The sequence below is a fragment of the Arctopsyche grandis genome, chromosome 7 (genome assembly GCF_051622035.1).
Source record: "Arctopsyche grandis isolate Sample6627 chromosome 7, ASM5162203v2, whole genome shotgun sequence".
Taxonomy (NCBI): domain Eukaryota; kingdom Metazoa; phylum Arthropoda; class Insecta; order Trichoptera; family Hydropsychidae; genus Arctopsyche; species Arctopsyche grandis.
Genome location: NC_135361.1, coordinates 29925682 through 29943516, shown reverse-complemented (window position 1 = coordinate 29943516; position 17835 = coordinate 29925682). Strand labels below are relative to the sequence as shown.

General features: G+C 32.8%; 1 protein-coding gene across 1 annotated transcript; it reads right to left on the bottom strand.

Moving 5' to 3' along the window:
- Positions 1-4228: 4228 nt before the first annotated feature.
- LOC143914139 (uncharacterized) lies at positions 4229-13940 on the bottom strand. The gene is made up of 3 exons (XM_077434229.1): positions 13693-13940; positions 13269-13614; positions 4229-4234 (listed from the first exon to the last, which is right to left on the bottom strand). Exons 1-3 carry the CDS (start codon positions 13938-13940, stop codon positions 4229-4231), a joined length of 600 nt encoding a protein of 199 aa, XP_077290355.1.
- Positions 13941-17835: the final 3895 nt, after the last annotated feature.

Below are 17835 nucleotides of genomic sequence, written 5' to 3'. Positions count from 1 at the left end.
TATATATGTACATATAATCCATTAGCAACTAAAATATCTGATTATTGTTTCTGGAAATCTCAAATCGTTTTAATTTTTTCCTTTTCCCGCCTTCACATTTGTAAACAGCTGAATTGTAAATGCTATTGATATTTTGTTAAATTTATGATAACCTTAAGTAAATTCTACATATAATTTGTAACTGTGTTGTATTTAAAATAATGGTTTTTACATCGCCCAATCTAAATTCAAATAAACTTTATTATTTAGTATAAATGTAAACCCAAAATATTACATACACATCAACTTAAACATTTCGTTTATTTATTTATTTATTTTAAATGTTCAGACCATTGTGGCGTTGCAGGAAATCCTAATGCGCCACAATGGTCAAAAATATAACACAAAAAAAACAAAATAACAAAAAAACTGATTTTGAGAAGGCGTTTGATAAAGTTGATCATAAAATTTTAGTTAGTAAATTAAGTTTTATTGGATTTACTAATAATCTTGTTAGTCTTTTTATTTCTTATTTACAGGATCGACGTCAATTCGTTAAGTTTGGGAGTTGCTTTTCTTATGAGTATGTTGCCACTACTGGGATTCCTCAAGGATCAAATCTTGGCCCTTTATTATTCCTAATATTTATCAACGATATTCAATCTTCTATTCACCATTCTAAACTTTTATTATATGCGGATGACTTAAAATGATGACTTAAGAGAATAATTGATTTACCTGTCGCTCTTTATTTGCAAGAGGATTTGAATTCTATTTATGAATGGGCTAGTGTTAATAAACTTCCCTTCAATATCCTTAAGTGTCGGGTCATTTCTTACTCTCGTTCTCGTTCTCCTATTAAATATCCGTATAAATTTCATGATTCTCTTCTTCAGAGAAAATTATTTATATCTGATCTGGGAATAGTCTTCGAAAATAGTTGGAGTTTCAACATTCACATTGAGAGTATATGTGATAGGGCAACAAAGATCCTTGGATTCGTAATCCGTAATTCATCCGAACTAGGGCTCACTGCCATTCGTCTCTTATATTGTACATTAGTTCGCAGTGTGCTCGAGTTTGGCTCCATTATATGGTCTCCCTATCAACTTCGTTACTCTCTAATGTTGGAACGAGTCCAAAGGAAACATTTCGTAAAATTACTTAGAGGAGAGATTCACAATCCCGCTATCCTGGAGAAACTAAAAGTTTCTCCAGGTTTTAAGTTTTAGAAAACATGATATATTTTTGCCAATTAGGGCTAAATCAAACGTGCTCATGAACTCCCCCCTCTCGAGAGCTGTTCGACTCCTTAACTTACTGGCACATTACTTGGACCTCTTCGATGCCAGTTATGTTGAGTTGGTGGAACACATCCTAAATAGCACGATATAAATTTTTCAATCTTATTTCTTTGCTTTTAATTTTGTGTACATATTTCTTACTTGATTTTTATTATTTTTTTATGATGTTTTTTTTTATTTATGATTTTTATTATTTTTTTTATGATGTTTTTTTTTATTTATAATTTTTATTATTTTTTTATGTTTTTTTTATTTATGATTTTTATTATTTTTCAATGATGTTTTTTTTATCATTTTTATTATTTGTATTATAATCACATTGACGCTTTGGGGCAACCTGTCAAGTCTCTGTGGTATTGATTTTTTTTAAATAAAATAAAATAAAATAACAATTAAACATAAATTAATACATAACGAAAATAATATACTAATCAATTATACAAAAAAAAACATTTCTAAATAGATTTAAACATAAACATAAATACATTTATACATAAACAAAAAAAACAATCGCATTTAATAATAACAGATAACGTAAAAATATATAATATCTAAGTAATGTCTTGCACCTACAGCCAGTTTCAATAAATAAGAACGAACTGTAAATACAAAACATCCCTGTGAGGCCCAAATGGAAAAGAGTAAATCAAAATTCCACTCATAAATCACAATCAATCATTAAAACAATGATGAGCGCAGACTACCAGATATGTAAATCGGTTAGAGTAATATCCGACAATTTACGCTCACTAAGGTGGAAAATATCACACTCAGTCTCGGCAGCAACGATTTCATTAAGAAGTGGAATAGCTCTTGGAATAGGAATAGAATAGAATAGAATATGAATAGAATAGTTTATAAAATTATAATAATAAAATATACGTATATTGTAATCGTATGTCGAATTGTTACTAAATAATATGTATGTAGGTATGTGTATCATTTTTGAAATTTGTTGTTGATTTATCGGTTTAATATTAAACTGTTCGCAAAATACACCCTCGGGTGTGTCACATAAAGAAGTATTTATAATATGATTGACGTTTGCTTTTGTATAACTTACGTCAACGGGAAATGAGGCTTGGCCCTTTATTTTCTTTGTATTAACTTTATGTATATGTTTTATATATGACGAGCTTAAAATATTAAATGGGAAAACAAAGTTTTAATTATTTTGACAAAATTTGGCATATAAATATGAATATTTTTGTCTGTTACAATTTTCGATTTATAAACATTAAATTTTGTACTGTCCGAAATAACCAGAATAAACATTGCCGATGAATGTTTTTTTATTTGTACTATACAAATGTACAGTTTTCAATTTAGAGCCACCAAATTTGAAGCAATATCTTTTATGTATTTTAGTATTCCAACGTTCAATAGCCCGAAAAACGCCGGTCAGCCCTAAATTTTTCGCCAATAGATAAATATTTCCAAATTTAATGTAATAATTCTAATATATTTCTGATTATTATATGTACTGCTATAATTAATATAAGGATACAATACATGCGTAGGTGTGTTTATTGATAAATTATTAACCCATGTCAATAAAGCAAAAGCTCGTATCCGAAGATAAGATTATAATTTCGGAAGGGACGCAAGGTAAAGCTTACACCGATATATTGATGAAGCATTTTCCGACGGAAAAAATTCATATAAACCGACCCTGAATAATCAATGTGTTATGTCATTCGTAGAGCACTGAAGTGGGCCAAGTCCACTCGAAAATACATAAATATGTATATGTAGGTAGACGCATGTATGAATTTAATCGTCTCACTTTGTCCTCGTCGAGCTTTAAATGGGAACATAATACGTTTAACATTTAGCGGGCTCAAATTTTCCGCCGCATACCAAATTTGTTTTTGATTTTGCGGTGCGAAATTTCATTAAGAGCCTACCCGCAAGGACACTGTATAGCTTTGTCGAAAACAGGAAAACATTTTTTTCCGGCCGCTTTTATTATTTAAGACAAAATAAAAATAAATTAAATTCGTCGCTGAGACGAGAGAGTGGATGGACGCGGCTTTTCCTCCGCTTTCCAATGAGATGCGAGGAATTTTCAATATTTTCCGCGAATTCACTCTCGTTTCGCTAAAGTGAATCGCACTCTGGTATTCGAGATGAATCATCCGCATGCTGGAAAACCGACTCTTTGAAGTTTATTCTTCGTTCAATTCCGCAAAGTTCTCAGGGTCGGGATAAGCCGAAGATTAACTCTTCGAAAATATAAACTTTACTTATGAGGGGTGAAATATGTACGACTGAAACCAAAATTCGGTCCGTGGGTATAAAATAAAAATATACTGTGTAAATTCTATAAAAATATAAGAAATACAATAAGTAAAAGAAATTCATATACTGGTGAATACAGAACTTATATTTCAATTTTAACAAGAAGTTTCGAATTTTCAAACAATGGGTATATTTAAAAAAATCACATCTTAAGTATACTCATTTATTTAATTAATATAATATATTAAGTGTGGAAAATTTATTTTTACTAATATTAATTTATTTTATTCAATATATCGTTAACATTTAATATAAAGTAAAACATTTTATAAATATGATTGGCATGGCATACATATATTCAAAATCCATTATCTGCATAAATCATTACTTTGAATGAATTAGTCTGAATGATTTTGGTATCTAAGAATAATTTTCTAACCATTTATAAACATATGCATAGGTATATAAAATTATTTGGTCGTTTTTATCCGGAATGATTTATTTAAGAATATTATTTAATCATTGTGGCATTACAGGAGTCGAAAATGCGCCACAATGGTCAAAAAAATACAGAGAGATGAGAAAAATAAAAATATATACATACATATATACACAGACAAAAAATACATTTATACGTAATCATAAAAAACAAAAAAGCAGATAAGTAAAAATATCAAATAATAAAATACAAATTAGAGAATGTCTTACACCTATAGCCAACATCAATATATAAAAACCAGTTTCAAATACAAAACATCCCTGCGAAGCCCAAATTGAAGAGAGAAGATCAAAATTACACTTTTACATTACATTCAATTATGAAAATGATGATGAGCGCAAGCTACCAGACAAATAGGTTAAAATAATCTCCAATAACCTACGCTCACTGAGGTGGAAAATAACACATTGAGGCTCAGCAGCAAAGATTTTATTGAGAAGTCGGATAGCTCTTGGAATATAAGCTATCCGATTAAGAACTGTGCGGGCAGGAGGTACAACCATCAAATGATGATGTCTACCACGCACATAATTATTAGGAACATAAAGCCCCAACTGTTCCAGCAATGAAGAGCATAACGTATTACCACATATAAGCTGGAGAACAAAACGAATCAATGAGAAGTTTCTCCGAAGTTCAAAAGAATTATACCCAAGCATGCCCAAAAGGAAAGGAGTAGGCGAGAGACATGTGTAATACACATATTCTTTCCTATACAGGAAACGAAGAAATGCTTTTAGCACTTTCTCAATCATTAGAGAGTAATTTTCTTCATACAGATTTCACACAATCGTATTAAACTCTAGCTTTCTTCTCACAAGCGAGTTAAAAAGCAAGCGAGAAGATGGAGGGATGGAAAATAATCTAGTAAATTAAGTCCGAGTCGACGAAAAGAAACGAAAAAAAAAGAAAATCTTGATGTGGTTGTAAAAGGTGAGTTTAGAATATAATGTTAGAATTTAATACAAAAAAATTAGTGATATTATATATGTAGATAATAATATATTGTAGATAATGGAAAATTGCAACCTACTTACAAAGTACATACATCCATATGTCTGTTAATGGATTTTCGTAGTATGCCAACGATATGTTTAGTATGATAATCAAATTTGAACACAAAATCTCATTCATTGTGATAGCTAATCAATTCAAGTGCATATACTTTGGGTTAAATCGTGTGTGCGAATTCCAAACTAAACAAACCCGTTCGTACGTATTATACCTATACGTATTTTAAATACAAAAAAAATCGATGAATATTTTCCAGAAGAGAAAATCTTCAAAAACGCTCGTTTGCTTACGTTAACCGCTTCAGAAAATCAAGAAAAATATACTAAAATAAAAAATATACATATAAAATAGAAATAAACCCCACGTAATTTGGCAAACACACGTTTGTAAGTTTTCTATTTATTTTCGTTGCAAGTTCAACATGTTCAAATACAGAACGCCTCACATTTGTTTTTGATTCCACAACTGTCAGATAGGAACATTTTAAAATTGAATTTTCATTTTATTATTTTATATAAATTGAAAACATTTCCATTATTAAATGATTTTGCAATATTTCAACCGTGTTACATCTGACCTATCCATCAAAATACTAAACTTAATAAAGAAAAATTATATTTTCTCTATGCCTTTATTTTCATTTGGTTCGAATATCAGTTTAAGTGTATTATTTTCATATTTGTCATAGTCAATTATCTATTTTTTATATCAAAATTGATCTATAGCCGTAAATTTTTCCACTATATTTTTTTAAATATAAATTTTTTCATATTTTTTTATAAGTTGACATTACGCATGCCCATGAGAACTTTTTCGCAAACAAGATGGTTTCTCAACAGCTTTCGTTGTCGTAAAAAGTGACGGTTAATTTAAAATATTTGACTTTATATCGCGGAAAAGTGATCCGAGATAAAAAGAAAAGCGCGTTTGACGAAATTGATACGTTTTACATATTCAAATACATCCACACACAAACATACATATTAGATTATATAAGCTAAAATTTAGATATTTTTTACCATTATACAATATAAAAAAAAAAATACAGAAGTTCATGTACAGACCAAAATATTTGAATAACATTCAGATGAACATACAAAAGCGATTTGTTTAATTTACCCACACTCTTCAAGAACATATATCTGCTGTTTGAAACAGATCTATTTAAAATCATTTTTCAACTATGAATAATCAACTGGGCCAATGTTGTTTTAAAAAGTCTCATATTAAATAATTTAATAATCAATGTTTTATACGACCATATGGTGTTGGAACAAATCAAAATGTACATGTATATAGAATTTTCGATGGGTCATCAATCATAAGTTTTCCGGGTTCGTTATTATAACCGTATGGAAAAGTGAGAGCGTTTAGAAAATTCGTAGCACAATTTCCTTGTTCCAATCCATTTGGTTTCCAATAATGCTGAAGAAGAACGTCTAAAACAAAACGGGATGCAGCAGCTCTCAGTCTCTATCCCGAAACGAACAACTTTCCACATTGCGGTGCTAAAGTTGCCGGTTATTGCCACCCGTAAAAGCTCAATGCTCAACGAGCTTTATATATAAAATACAAGCTTATTTCGGCAACACATATATCTACGTATAAAAGAAAAAATTCGATTTGGCATGCGAAAAAGCGTATTCTTTGCCAAACGTATCGGTTACGTATGTATGCATGCGAAGTGTGTTTGGGAATTATTATAATGTTATTGATTTATAGCGGGCCACGAATGTCACGTAAATAAGGTGCATTTTTTTAGAATTCAAAAAGGAACCAAGTCTAGAATGTTTATGCATGCAAAAATGTGTATTATTTAGTGTGTAGAGGATTTCTAGTAAAATTAAAACGTGATTTTTCTCACAATTACAAAGTGTCATCTATTGTTACTTCATATATGCATGAATACAAAGGTTAAGTAAAAAGAAACATTAAATTTTATATTAAGATCGGGAAAGTGACAATGAAAAATTATACTCGACATTGACAAGATCATTGTAATATAAAATAACGAACAGTCACGATACAATTACAATTATTTTACACTAAACTAATATATAATCTGCATATCTATACATATATACACATATACAGCCGTGGAAAAATTTATTATGCCACTTTTGACCAACAAACACTACCTGCATCGCATCTTTCAAGAAATTCCATTATTATTAAAGCTACTTTCTCTTTCTTGGGCTATTTATTTCAGTGTTACTTAAATCATAGTTTCAGGAGTATTGGTTTCGTCACTTTGTTTTTATCGTTTCCATTTCAGATGCATCTTTAATTATTTAAATGTGCTATAAAACGGGAGTCAGATTATTTTAACATATTTTGAAGGGTTGGAACAGATACAAAATTCCAAGCAACTTGAATGATTGCGAAGTGCGGTTTAAACGACATTAAAATGATACAGTGAAATTGGCTCTATAAAAAATAGATCAAAATATGGTAGAATAATGAAGAGAACACTATGTTAAGATCTTTCTGTGTCTTTCAAAATCTCAAAAACAAACCTTCTGAGCTAACTAGAGAGGGGGAAAGGGGATGGAATGAAAAATTGGTGGAAACTGCATTATGAGGTTTCAAAGTCAAAGAGTAGTCGTTTCTGTCTGAGCAACGCTAGTTATGACAATCAAACCTTCAATTGTGAATTAAAAAGCAGTATTTTTCTATATTTTCCCATAGTGCTTGAGCTATAAACGAAGATTTATATACAAACTTCTATTTGGCCGAGCAACGCCGTGCAATTTGGCTAGATTTTCATGTGTATATGTATGCTAAGGCTTTCAACTGAATTTCAAACGACGAGAAATGGTTGTATCGGTAATAAATTTCTCATTTACCTGTTTAAATATTTACATTGGTGACATGATAATATTTATTTTCACCCAAAGAAAAAATATCGTATCGATCAATTTATGTCATTATTCTCGAGTTTCCCATGGGCCTTCGATGAATTTTTATGTGAGCGATTATTTTGTCCATGAATATTCATTAGATAATTGGCCCTTCTAATATTATAATAGAATATAATTTGTATACAAAAAAGCCTAATCAGCGAGAAATTTTCACTGATATAATTTTGTAAATATAATTTTCTTACATCAAAACCAAAAGGGGGCTAATTATCTCATTGCCTTGATCTTTGAACATGCTAATAACGACCGTTCTATGTATGTATAAGAAATTTTAAGCTTCGTATTATTATTATTAATCGAAATAAAATATTAATATATTCAGTAGAACTCTCAGTATTAAAATATATATATATATACACTTCATATAACATGTAAAACAAAGCGAAATAAAAATGAAAAGGCATAGATAAGAGTAAAACTCCCCTTTCAGTTGGCTGAAAAAATAAAACAAACCTTATCTTTCAAACAATTTTACATCATATATTACAAAAGGAAGTGTCCCAGAAATATTTCACGTACATGTATACTAACTTGGGCTTTGTTATTTTAATAAGAATAATTTCATATAATCATATCATTAACAGTTGGCCGATTATTTCGACGAATGTAGTAATTTTGTGGTCGAACAAAAGTCAAAAACATGTTGAGTTGGAGAGTAAGTGTTTTTGAAGTGAAACACCAGTCGTATCAAATTAGCAAAGCTCTATATCAAATTAGTAATTCAAGTGGAATGAAATTGTAATCGTGAAAATAAATTCGTTCTTGAGAAAAACAACCGTCAAAATAATAAAAATAATCTGTTCATAATGTCGCATTAATTTGAATGTGTCCATTCAGAAAACATAAGAAGATTTATGGCTTGTTTACGTATGTACGTATTATTATTAAGCTTTCAAACCCAAATGAATGTAAGAGGTCTTTTTAATATATTGCCGTAATATACTAGCAGACGTTCAATATTCGGCAGATATATTAATTTATTATTAGATTTCATATTAGCATTCGATGGCTTTCCGAAATCATGATTAATTAATATTGATACTGTTGCGTAGGGGTGGGTTCTGGATACAAATGAAAGGCTTCATAGCATTTATTCAATAATTCGTGAGGTCCACACGAAACCACCGTTCAATCCGGAATAATCTGATCTACTGTGTGTACTTCCTTATAAAGGACAAGTTGCACAGCATAGCTTCTCCGATCCATTAATTTGTCTATTGTCTAGACACGTAGAATACTCTGGTGAGTCAAACTCACTCGCCCGGGCTTATGAGAACTCTAGTGTATCCTTTGTTCCTTACTGAGTTCCGTTGGTCTAATCCGGGGTATCTATTTTTTACCCACGAATGCACTTAGACAGTGGATACTCTCTCTCGTGTTCCCACGGTACACTACATAATATTAAATATGTTGGATAATATATGTATATATATAAAAACCGACTGTCGGCAAATATGTATGTATCTGACAGACAATGGACCAGTATGGGGAACCAATCACAGCCGAGTATTCGGTGCGGTCGCGTATCTTTGGCAGTCGTCGGCGTAATTCATAATTTAGAATCGTATCATATCGTATACAATAAAATATAATAATAATAATATTAATAAAAACCGACTGTTGGTTAATATGTATGTATGTTACAGACGATGGACCAGTATGGGGAACTAATCATAGGTGAGTATTCGAGACGTCGGGATGCGTGGTAGTGGGGGAGGAGGCGGTGTCGAACGTTACTCGCATTTGTGCCGGGAGCGCGGAGGCGAAGACCCCGGAGCGCCGAAGCCGCTCTGGGCGTCGGGGGCACTGGGGGCGAAGACGCTAGAGGCTCTGGGTGTCGGAGGTGTCGGGGGCGCTGTGAAGCCCCCAGGGCGTCGGTAATGCACAAAATGTATCACTTCGTAATTCGAATCAATATCTTTCCGAAACCACCCGTTTTAATTTCGATTCTGGATTCTAGAGGTGCACCCAAACATACACACATTCATTTCGAATGGGTTAGATTGCTAAATGTATAATGTACCACTTTTTATCATGATTAATATTACGTTCGCGTGCGCCTATAAATTACCTTACATTATACTTATATATATTTTATTTTTATTTATTTTATTTTATTTTAAAAAAAATCAATACCACAGAGACTTGACAGGTTGCCCCAAAGCGTCAATGTGATTTTAATACAAATAATAAAAATCATAAATAAAAAAAACATAAGAAAATAATAAAAATCATAAATAAAAAAAAAACATCATAAATAAATAATAAAAATCAAGTAAAAAATATGTACACAAAATAAAAACAAAGAAATAAGATTGAAAAATTTATATCGTGCTATTTAGGATGTGTTCCACCAACTCAACATAACTGGCATCGAATAGGTCCAAGTAATGTGCCAGTAAGTTAAGGAGTCGAACAGCTCTCGAGAGGGGGGAGTTCATGAGCACGTTTGATTTAGCCCTAATTGGTAAAAATATATCATGTTTTCTTAAAACTCTACGATTTTCCGGGGCCCAGAATTTTAGTTTCTCCAGGATAGTGGGATTGTGAATCTCTCCTCTAAGTAATTTTACGAAATGTTTCCCAAGAAATAAATCTCTTCTCTTTGCCAGGGAGTTGAAACCCAAAGATCCCAAGACAAAGGCACTAGGGAACAGATATGGATAAAATCCAAATGTCTTCAGATATAAAAATCTAAGGAATTTCCTTTGGACTCGTTCCAACATTAGAGAGTAACGAAGTTGATAGGGAGACCATATAATGGAGCCAAACTCGAGCACACTGCGAACTAATGTACAATATAAGAGACGAATGGCAGTGAGCCCTAGTTCGGACGAATTACGGATTACGAATCCAAGGATTTTTGTTGCCCTATCACAGATATTCTCAATGTGAATGTTGAAACTCCAACTATTTTCGAAGACTATTCCCAGATCAGATATAAATAATTCTCTCTGAAGAAGAGAATCATGAAGTTTATACGGATATTTAATAGGAGAACGAGAACGAGAGTAAGAAATGACCCGACACTTTAGGATATTGAAGGGAAGTTTATTAACATTAGCCCATTCATAAATAGAATTCAAATCCTCTTGCAAATAAAGAGCGTCAGGTAAATCAATTATTCTCTTATAGATTTTTAAGTCATCCGCATATAATAAAAATTTAGAATGGTGAATAGAAGATTGAATATCGTTGATAAATATTAGGAATAATAAAGGGCCAAGATTTGATCCTTGGGGAATCCCAGAAGTGGCAACATACTCATAAGAAAAGCAACTCCCAAACTTAACGAATTGACGTCGATCCTGTAAATAAGAAATAAAAAGACCAACAAGATTATAAGTAAATCCAATAAAACTTAATTTACTAACCAAAATTTTATGATCAACTTTATCAAACGCCTTCTCAAAATCAGTATATATTACATCCATTTGATTATTACAATCCAAAGTGCTGGTTATGTCATTAGAGAAACATAACAAGTTGGTAATTGCTGATCTGGCCGGACGAAAGCCATGCTGCTGATCAATGAGCATACTTTGAAAGTGATTAAAAATGTATCTGTGTAATATTACCTCAAACATTTTGGCTGGCGCTGACAAGATAGTTATTGGTCTGTAGTTCCTTACACAAGATTTATCGTCCTTCTTATGAATAGGAGTTACTTTAGAGCATTTCCATAAATTGGGGAATGAAGAGTTCCTTAGAATTAAATTAAAAATGAATTTTAAAGGTTCTAAGAGACTAACCTCACATCCTTTTAGGATGTAATTAGGGATGGAGTCAGGACCGGAAAAATAAATATTTTTTAACTTTAGAAAGCCATATTTCAGATCGGAAGAGTCAAGATGATTAATCGCTAAAGTGGGGAAAGTAAATTCCGAGTCATTGGTAGGTTCCATGGAATCAGTAGGATTATTGAAAACTGATTTAAAAAAGTCGGCAAATCCATTAGCAATGTTTTGATCACCCTCTAACAATCCAGAATCATTGTACATAATGGTCGACTTTACACGATTTACACGTTTAGAATTGATGAAGTTCCAGAATTTCTTAGGGTTTTTAACTATGGAACTTTCACAATCAGCTACATAAACATTATATGCATTATTAATTAATTTCTTAATTTCCGTACGTAAAATACGGAAATTATTTAAGATAAGAGGATTGCTCGATTTCTTCCAGAGTTTATGTGTTTGATATTTACTTTTTAAGAGATTAATAATTTCTTTAGTAAACCAAGGCGGATAAATCCTTTTACTCGTCATTAATCCTTTCAACCGAAAACAATCATTAAAAATAGAATATATAATGTCATAGAAATTAGAGAGGGCCAAATTAACATCTTTGCACTCATAAACTCGCTCCCATTGACAATTACAAAGAATATCATTTAAATATTTGAAATCAACATTTGTAAATAACCATTCATTTAGGACAGAGGTATTAAGACAGTTATTTATTAAACGAAGTGAGGAATAAGTTATAGTTAATTTTAAATGAATATCAAGAGCAGGATGATAGCTGTCTTCAGGAACCAAGGAATCAACTGAATTTGAAATAATAATATTCTGACAATCTAAATTTGTTAATAGAAAATCCAACATGGAATTATTAAAATAGTTTCGAATAGTATTAATTTGTTTTAAGTTGAATAAAGATATAAAAAAATTAAGGTCATCAGGAAAACAGTTAGAAGAATTCAGATTAAAATCTCCAGATATAAAAATGCGACCATTACTTAAATGTGAATAATTAGATATAATTAAATCAAAAAATCGCTTATAAATATTTGGTGGAGATCTTGGTGGAAAATAAATAGTACATATGTATATAAAAAAAGGAATGTTAACAAATCTTAGTTTCAGCCATACACATTCATGAATGTCCTCAAGATGACTAAGTCTTTCAACCGAAATAATATTTGTATTTTTAACTGCTAGAAGAACACCACCACCTCTGGCAGATCTATCATGGCGATATATATTGAAACTGCTGTCAAGTACTTCGGCATCATGTACAGATGAGTTTAGCCATGTTTCAGTAATAGCAAGGACGTCAATAGATCTAGACGCGGCGTTGTTGTAGAATTCCTTGAGTTTTGTATTTAAACCCCGCACATTTTGATAATAAAGTTTAATGTTACGGGTCACGGGTTTGGGCAATCGGTTTCGAAGAGAATTTTTTGAGAAATAACCATTCTCTTATGCCAGTACCCATAGGCCAAAATTCAGGATTGATAATTATATTAAAAGTTTCAGTATCTACACTAATTTTAAATGACGAGCACATGTCAGTTTTAGCAACCTGAGAAACGTTGATTCTTTTATTTTTAATTTTATTTAATATGAACTGTTTCACAGTATCACAAGTGCAGTTATTTGCCAAATTAAAAACGTGTACATTCTTCAATTTCGGAATAGTGGCCACCTGTAAAGTTTTATCAGGTGCTCCAGATCCACGAGTGTATGGCAGTCTCCCGGAAGAAGTCCCAGCGACCTGACTGAACGAATTTGAAGGATCTACAGTAGAAGCAGAAGCAGGAGCACAAGAGACAGGAACATAATCAGATGTTGAAGCAGAAGCTGATGTAAGTGTAGCTGAAGATGAAGATGGCAGAGGTGAAGCAGTAGAAGATAGCGCTGCGACCTGACTGTAAGATTTCGCAGGTTTTATAGGAGAAGGAGGAGAAGCAGAAACAGAAACAGTAGAAGCAGAAACAGTAGCACACCCAGGAGTAGATGCTGAAGCTAAAGCAGACGCGAGTGAAGTTGAAGCTGAATAAGGCGGAGGTGAAACGGTAGAGGATGCCGCTATAACGTCATACGGGCATCTGACAGGTGTTTGTTTATGTACTGTAGTATTGTTACATTCAGTTGACAGTGTGGAGAGTTCTCGTAATGTTACCTCGCCCGATTGCAGAGTTGTAGGTTCAACAAAAACAGCTGGAGCCAGAGCTGCTGGAAAGGGACGACACATCATCCTCTTTATTTCACCGACATCAGTGTGGATAGTCTGGAGGGACTCCACAGCGATTTTTAGCGAGGCCAGGTTATTAAAAGCGACGCGTGCGATGGATACTATATTTTTAATTTCGTCGCTGATGTATCGCACCCTGTCCTTGGTAAGGACATTGGCACCAGATCCTTTTTTTGAAAGGTCCGCGAGTATTCTCTGGCTTATAGTAACAATATCCTCCATGGTAGAATGCGAACGATTTAACACGTCCAGACACAACGATAGCACACGATATGATCTAAATCAACGTTATATGTTATACATATGTTATATGTTACGTTATATGTTATACATATATAAAGTTATATGTTATACATATGTACATATGTATAACATATAACTTTATTTTTATTCGATATTCAATTCGTTTCCGAAACCACCCTTTGAAATCAACGGGCACAACACTTGTATGAAATATTTGCCGATGTATGATATTTGTTCAGAGTTCACAAACAAGCACACGCAACTGCATTATTTATTTATCAATTTCATTCATTTCTTATTATATTTGACACAACTCATTGTTTTCTGCGATCACCAATTGAAATATCAACGGGAACGTGTCTAGTATGAGTTTTATAATAAAACTCGCACAAACATATACGACGATAAAACCAAATGTTCTGAGACTGCTAATAAAAGGCAGTATTTTTCCTTCTGGACATGCATCGAAGTATAAACTTCTATGGGCACGGTTCGGCATAAAAGTGTTACAAAAATAGTCTCCAATCAGCACATGCACCGCTTTCAACACTACAAAACTCGGCAAGAAAAAATTCAAAAGTTTCTCTTCTACCTGTGTGTGTGGTCACACAATTGATCGTACGAATAAATAAAGACACGCCTATCACAGCTGGAGTCCATTTGGCTTGCCGTGTCATACTTTTGAGTGTATTCCCACCGTATTCAATCGAACATGTACCTTTACATATCGCTCCAAAGTGACGAGTGTACAAATAGAGATACAATAAAATAATACATACATTAATGTAAAGATGTGATAATACGTAAAGGTGTGTTTAGACTCTGACAATATAAAATAAACAAGAAAAACTCTTGCAACAATATAAAATAAACAAGAGAAGTTTAGTAATGAATATATTTTTCCAATACTAGTTCCATCTTCTTGATTGTTGTAAAAATACACTGCTCATAATCTAAATTCCATGTCACAATATAAAATACTCAGTAGTTAGGGACTTCCATCGAGAAATTCTGCTACGGTTATAAATTCAGAAATTCCGGTGTAAACTAGTATTTATAAACATTGACACGGATTACACGACCCATGTTCAATGCGTATTTTTTTAAATGCTACCTGGAATGGCTTAGCGGATAGTGTTCTTATCTGCTTTGTACATGCTCAAAATACAACGCCTACCGGCCTTTGTCATGCCCATAGACTTGTTGACAAAACGCCGATCAGCGTTGATCAGCATTCAAGTGGTTAAACATTGAAAACATAAGACGATGGCATACAAACGAGTCAATGCACGACTCACTTGTGAGTCGCTGATATTTTATTTTATTTATTATTTATAATAATAATTACAATAAAATAACCAGTGTGGCCTGACTGACACTGGTAATTTTTTGAACTCTTTTTGAAACTTTTTTTGAACTCTTTCTATCAAGAGTGAGAATTTAATTTCAGTGCGACTCCAAATTACAGACCGAAACTCCAATATGTTCCGGACAAGTGAAAAATAAAATAACACCATTAAACTTGGATCTTGGAAGTAGTGAGAATTGATTAATGATTAATTTGAGAATCGTTTGACAAAACGCGGGCCACTATTTGGGCAGCCCTGCCCTTAAGTTCAATGATCACAGAGTGCGATCGCTTCCGCGGCAAATATCACTACTTATGACACATAGATTAGGATGAAGAGCCATCGTTTTTCCGGCATTTCCCGGAAAGCCTTGTTACTACGCGAGAGGATGCACCGTCTGCTAGATTTATCGTGACACTATTTAGTGTTGAAGTTGCGCAATTTTTGTCGTTTGCGCAAACAATCCATTTCGTTGATAGGGCCTACGGGCACCGCAAGGGCGATAACGTTTTATTTGGGTACTACCGAACCCTCCCCGCCCCACCCCACCCCTTCTTCTCGCCTGATTTACAGCCTCCTCCACCCACAAATAACGCACAGGAGCCTTCGGGTCGAGGTGTGAGAAGATGGAGGAGGAGAATGGTCGTTTTCTGAAATTTAGCCGCGAATCGAGGATGCGACAATATGTATACACACATATTATATGTATGTGTATGTATATATAAACGACACAACAATACACAAAACCTCTTCTAAATTGACTTCATTCTGGACCCTTTTCGAATTTTCATTTTAGATTAAACGAGCGAAATTGAAACGTTACCCAAAATGTAGCTCATTTACATGTGTTCAAATAAATACATTTATGATTCAGATCTAGTGTTGTACCCGTTGATATTATAGCGTAGACGTGTAGAGGGGTTTCCAAAATCGAAGTGACGCAGTAGTGATAGTAGAGGTAGTTTATTACAGAGATCTGGAGCAACCACTTTTTTTAGTTGCTCCGCTCCAGCTCCGCTTCGTGCTCCGAATAGTTTTAATAGGGATAATATTATTTAACATCTTTCTTTATTTAATTTATTAATTTTATTCATATACATATGATAAAAAATTACATATATGTAATATATGTATATGTATCACGAAAATACATACATATTCAGATATAACTACACTATACATGGTTGTCCCAAACTACCATAGTAACAAAAATAGAGAAAATAATCAAGAACATAATTTGATCACTGGAAAAATAAATAAATTATATTATAAAAAAAAAGTTCTTTAAAAACATACCTCTTCTATAATTTGTATATAAAATTATTATTTTGAATAAAAATACCAATAATTTTATTTTACTACCACCATCTATGTTTAAAACTAAAAACTGGATAAACGTCAGGCACTTTTCAGAAATTAGCGCGTTTTACACGATATTTTTGCACCGTCGTAATGGCGGAGGATCCATTCACTTATATTGATGACCAAAATGAGCAATATGGCAAAGTATGAAAACGATCGTATAAGAGGCAAATTTTTTCCTGAATTGTAATCGTAAGTGAAACGTAAAGGAGGTATGTAAGTATGTAAAAAAGAAAGCGCGCGCACACATTCATTTGTACAAAACAACAGTATGTACATATATAAAACAAAATATTTATAAAATAATATAACCAAACTACATGAAAAATTGAAAAATAAATTTAAAAAAAGCATTTATTTAATTTTTAAATTCTGAAAGAAATTCTAATACATAAAAACTAAATAAATAAAATTTGCAGTGGAGCACTACAAATTTTCGTGCTCCGGCTCCGCTCCTGCTCCGTGCAAAAAGTCGTTGCTCCAATGCTTCACGCTCCTGCTCCACGCTCCTGCTCCATGTTCCGCTCCAGATCTCTGGTTTATTGTTCTTGATCCGTCAGCCTGCCAGCTCCGAATCAAGCACGGACCAAAACTGCCTAATCAGGTATTCTCAGCATTGGTCAATAGATCGCGAGATCTTATTGGCTGTTGTATACAGCTTGATCACACGTCAAGGCCTTTTTGGCGCGAACTTGAGATCAAGTGATTAGTAGTGGTAAACCAGCGGTCCACAAGCACCAATTACCTAATATCTACGTTACGAGTAGTTCTTAGAAAGGAATTTTTGTTGCGTGTTTGAAATATTTGTGTATGTATAACCCGTATATACAAATAGGTCATAAAATCCAGTTTCGTGGCTCAGTGCAAATATTTATATAGTCTGAATTGTACGAAAGACACCTGACATCGTCAAAAATGCGTATTCATATGTAAATAAACTA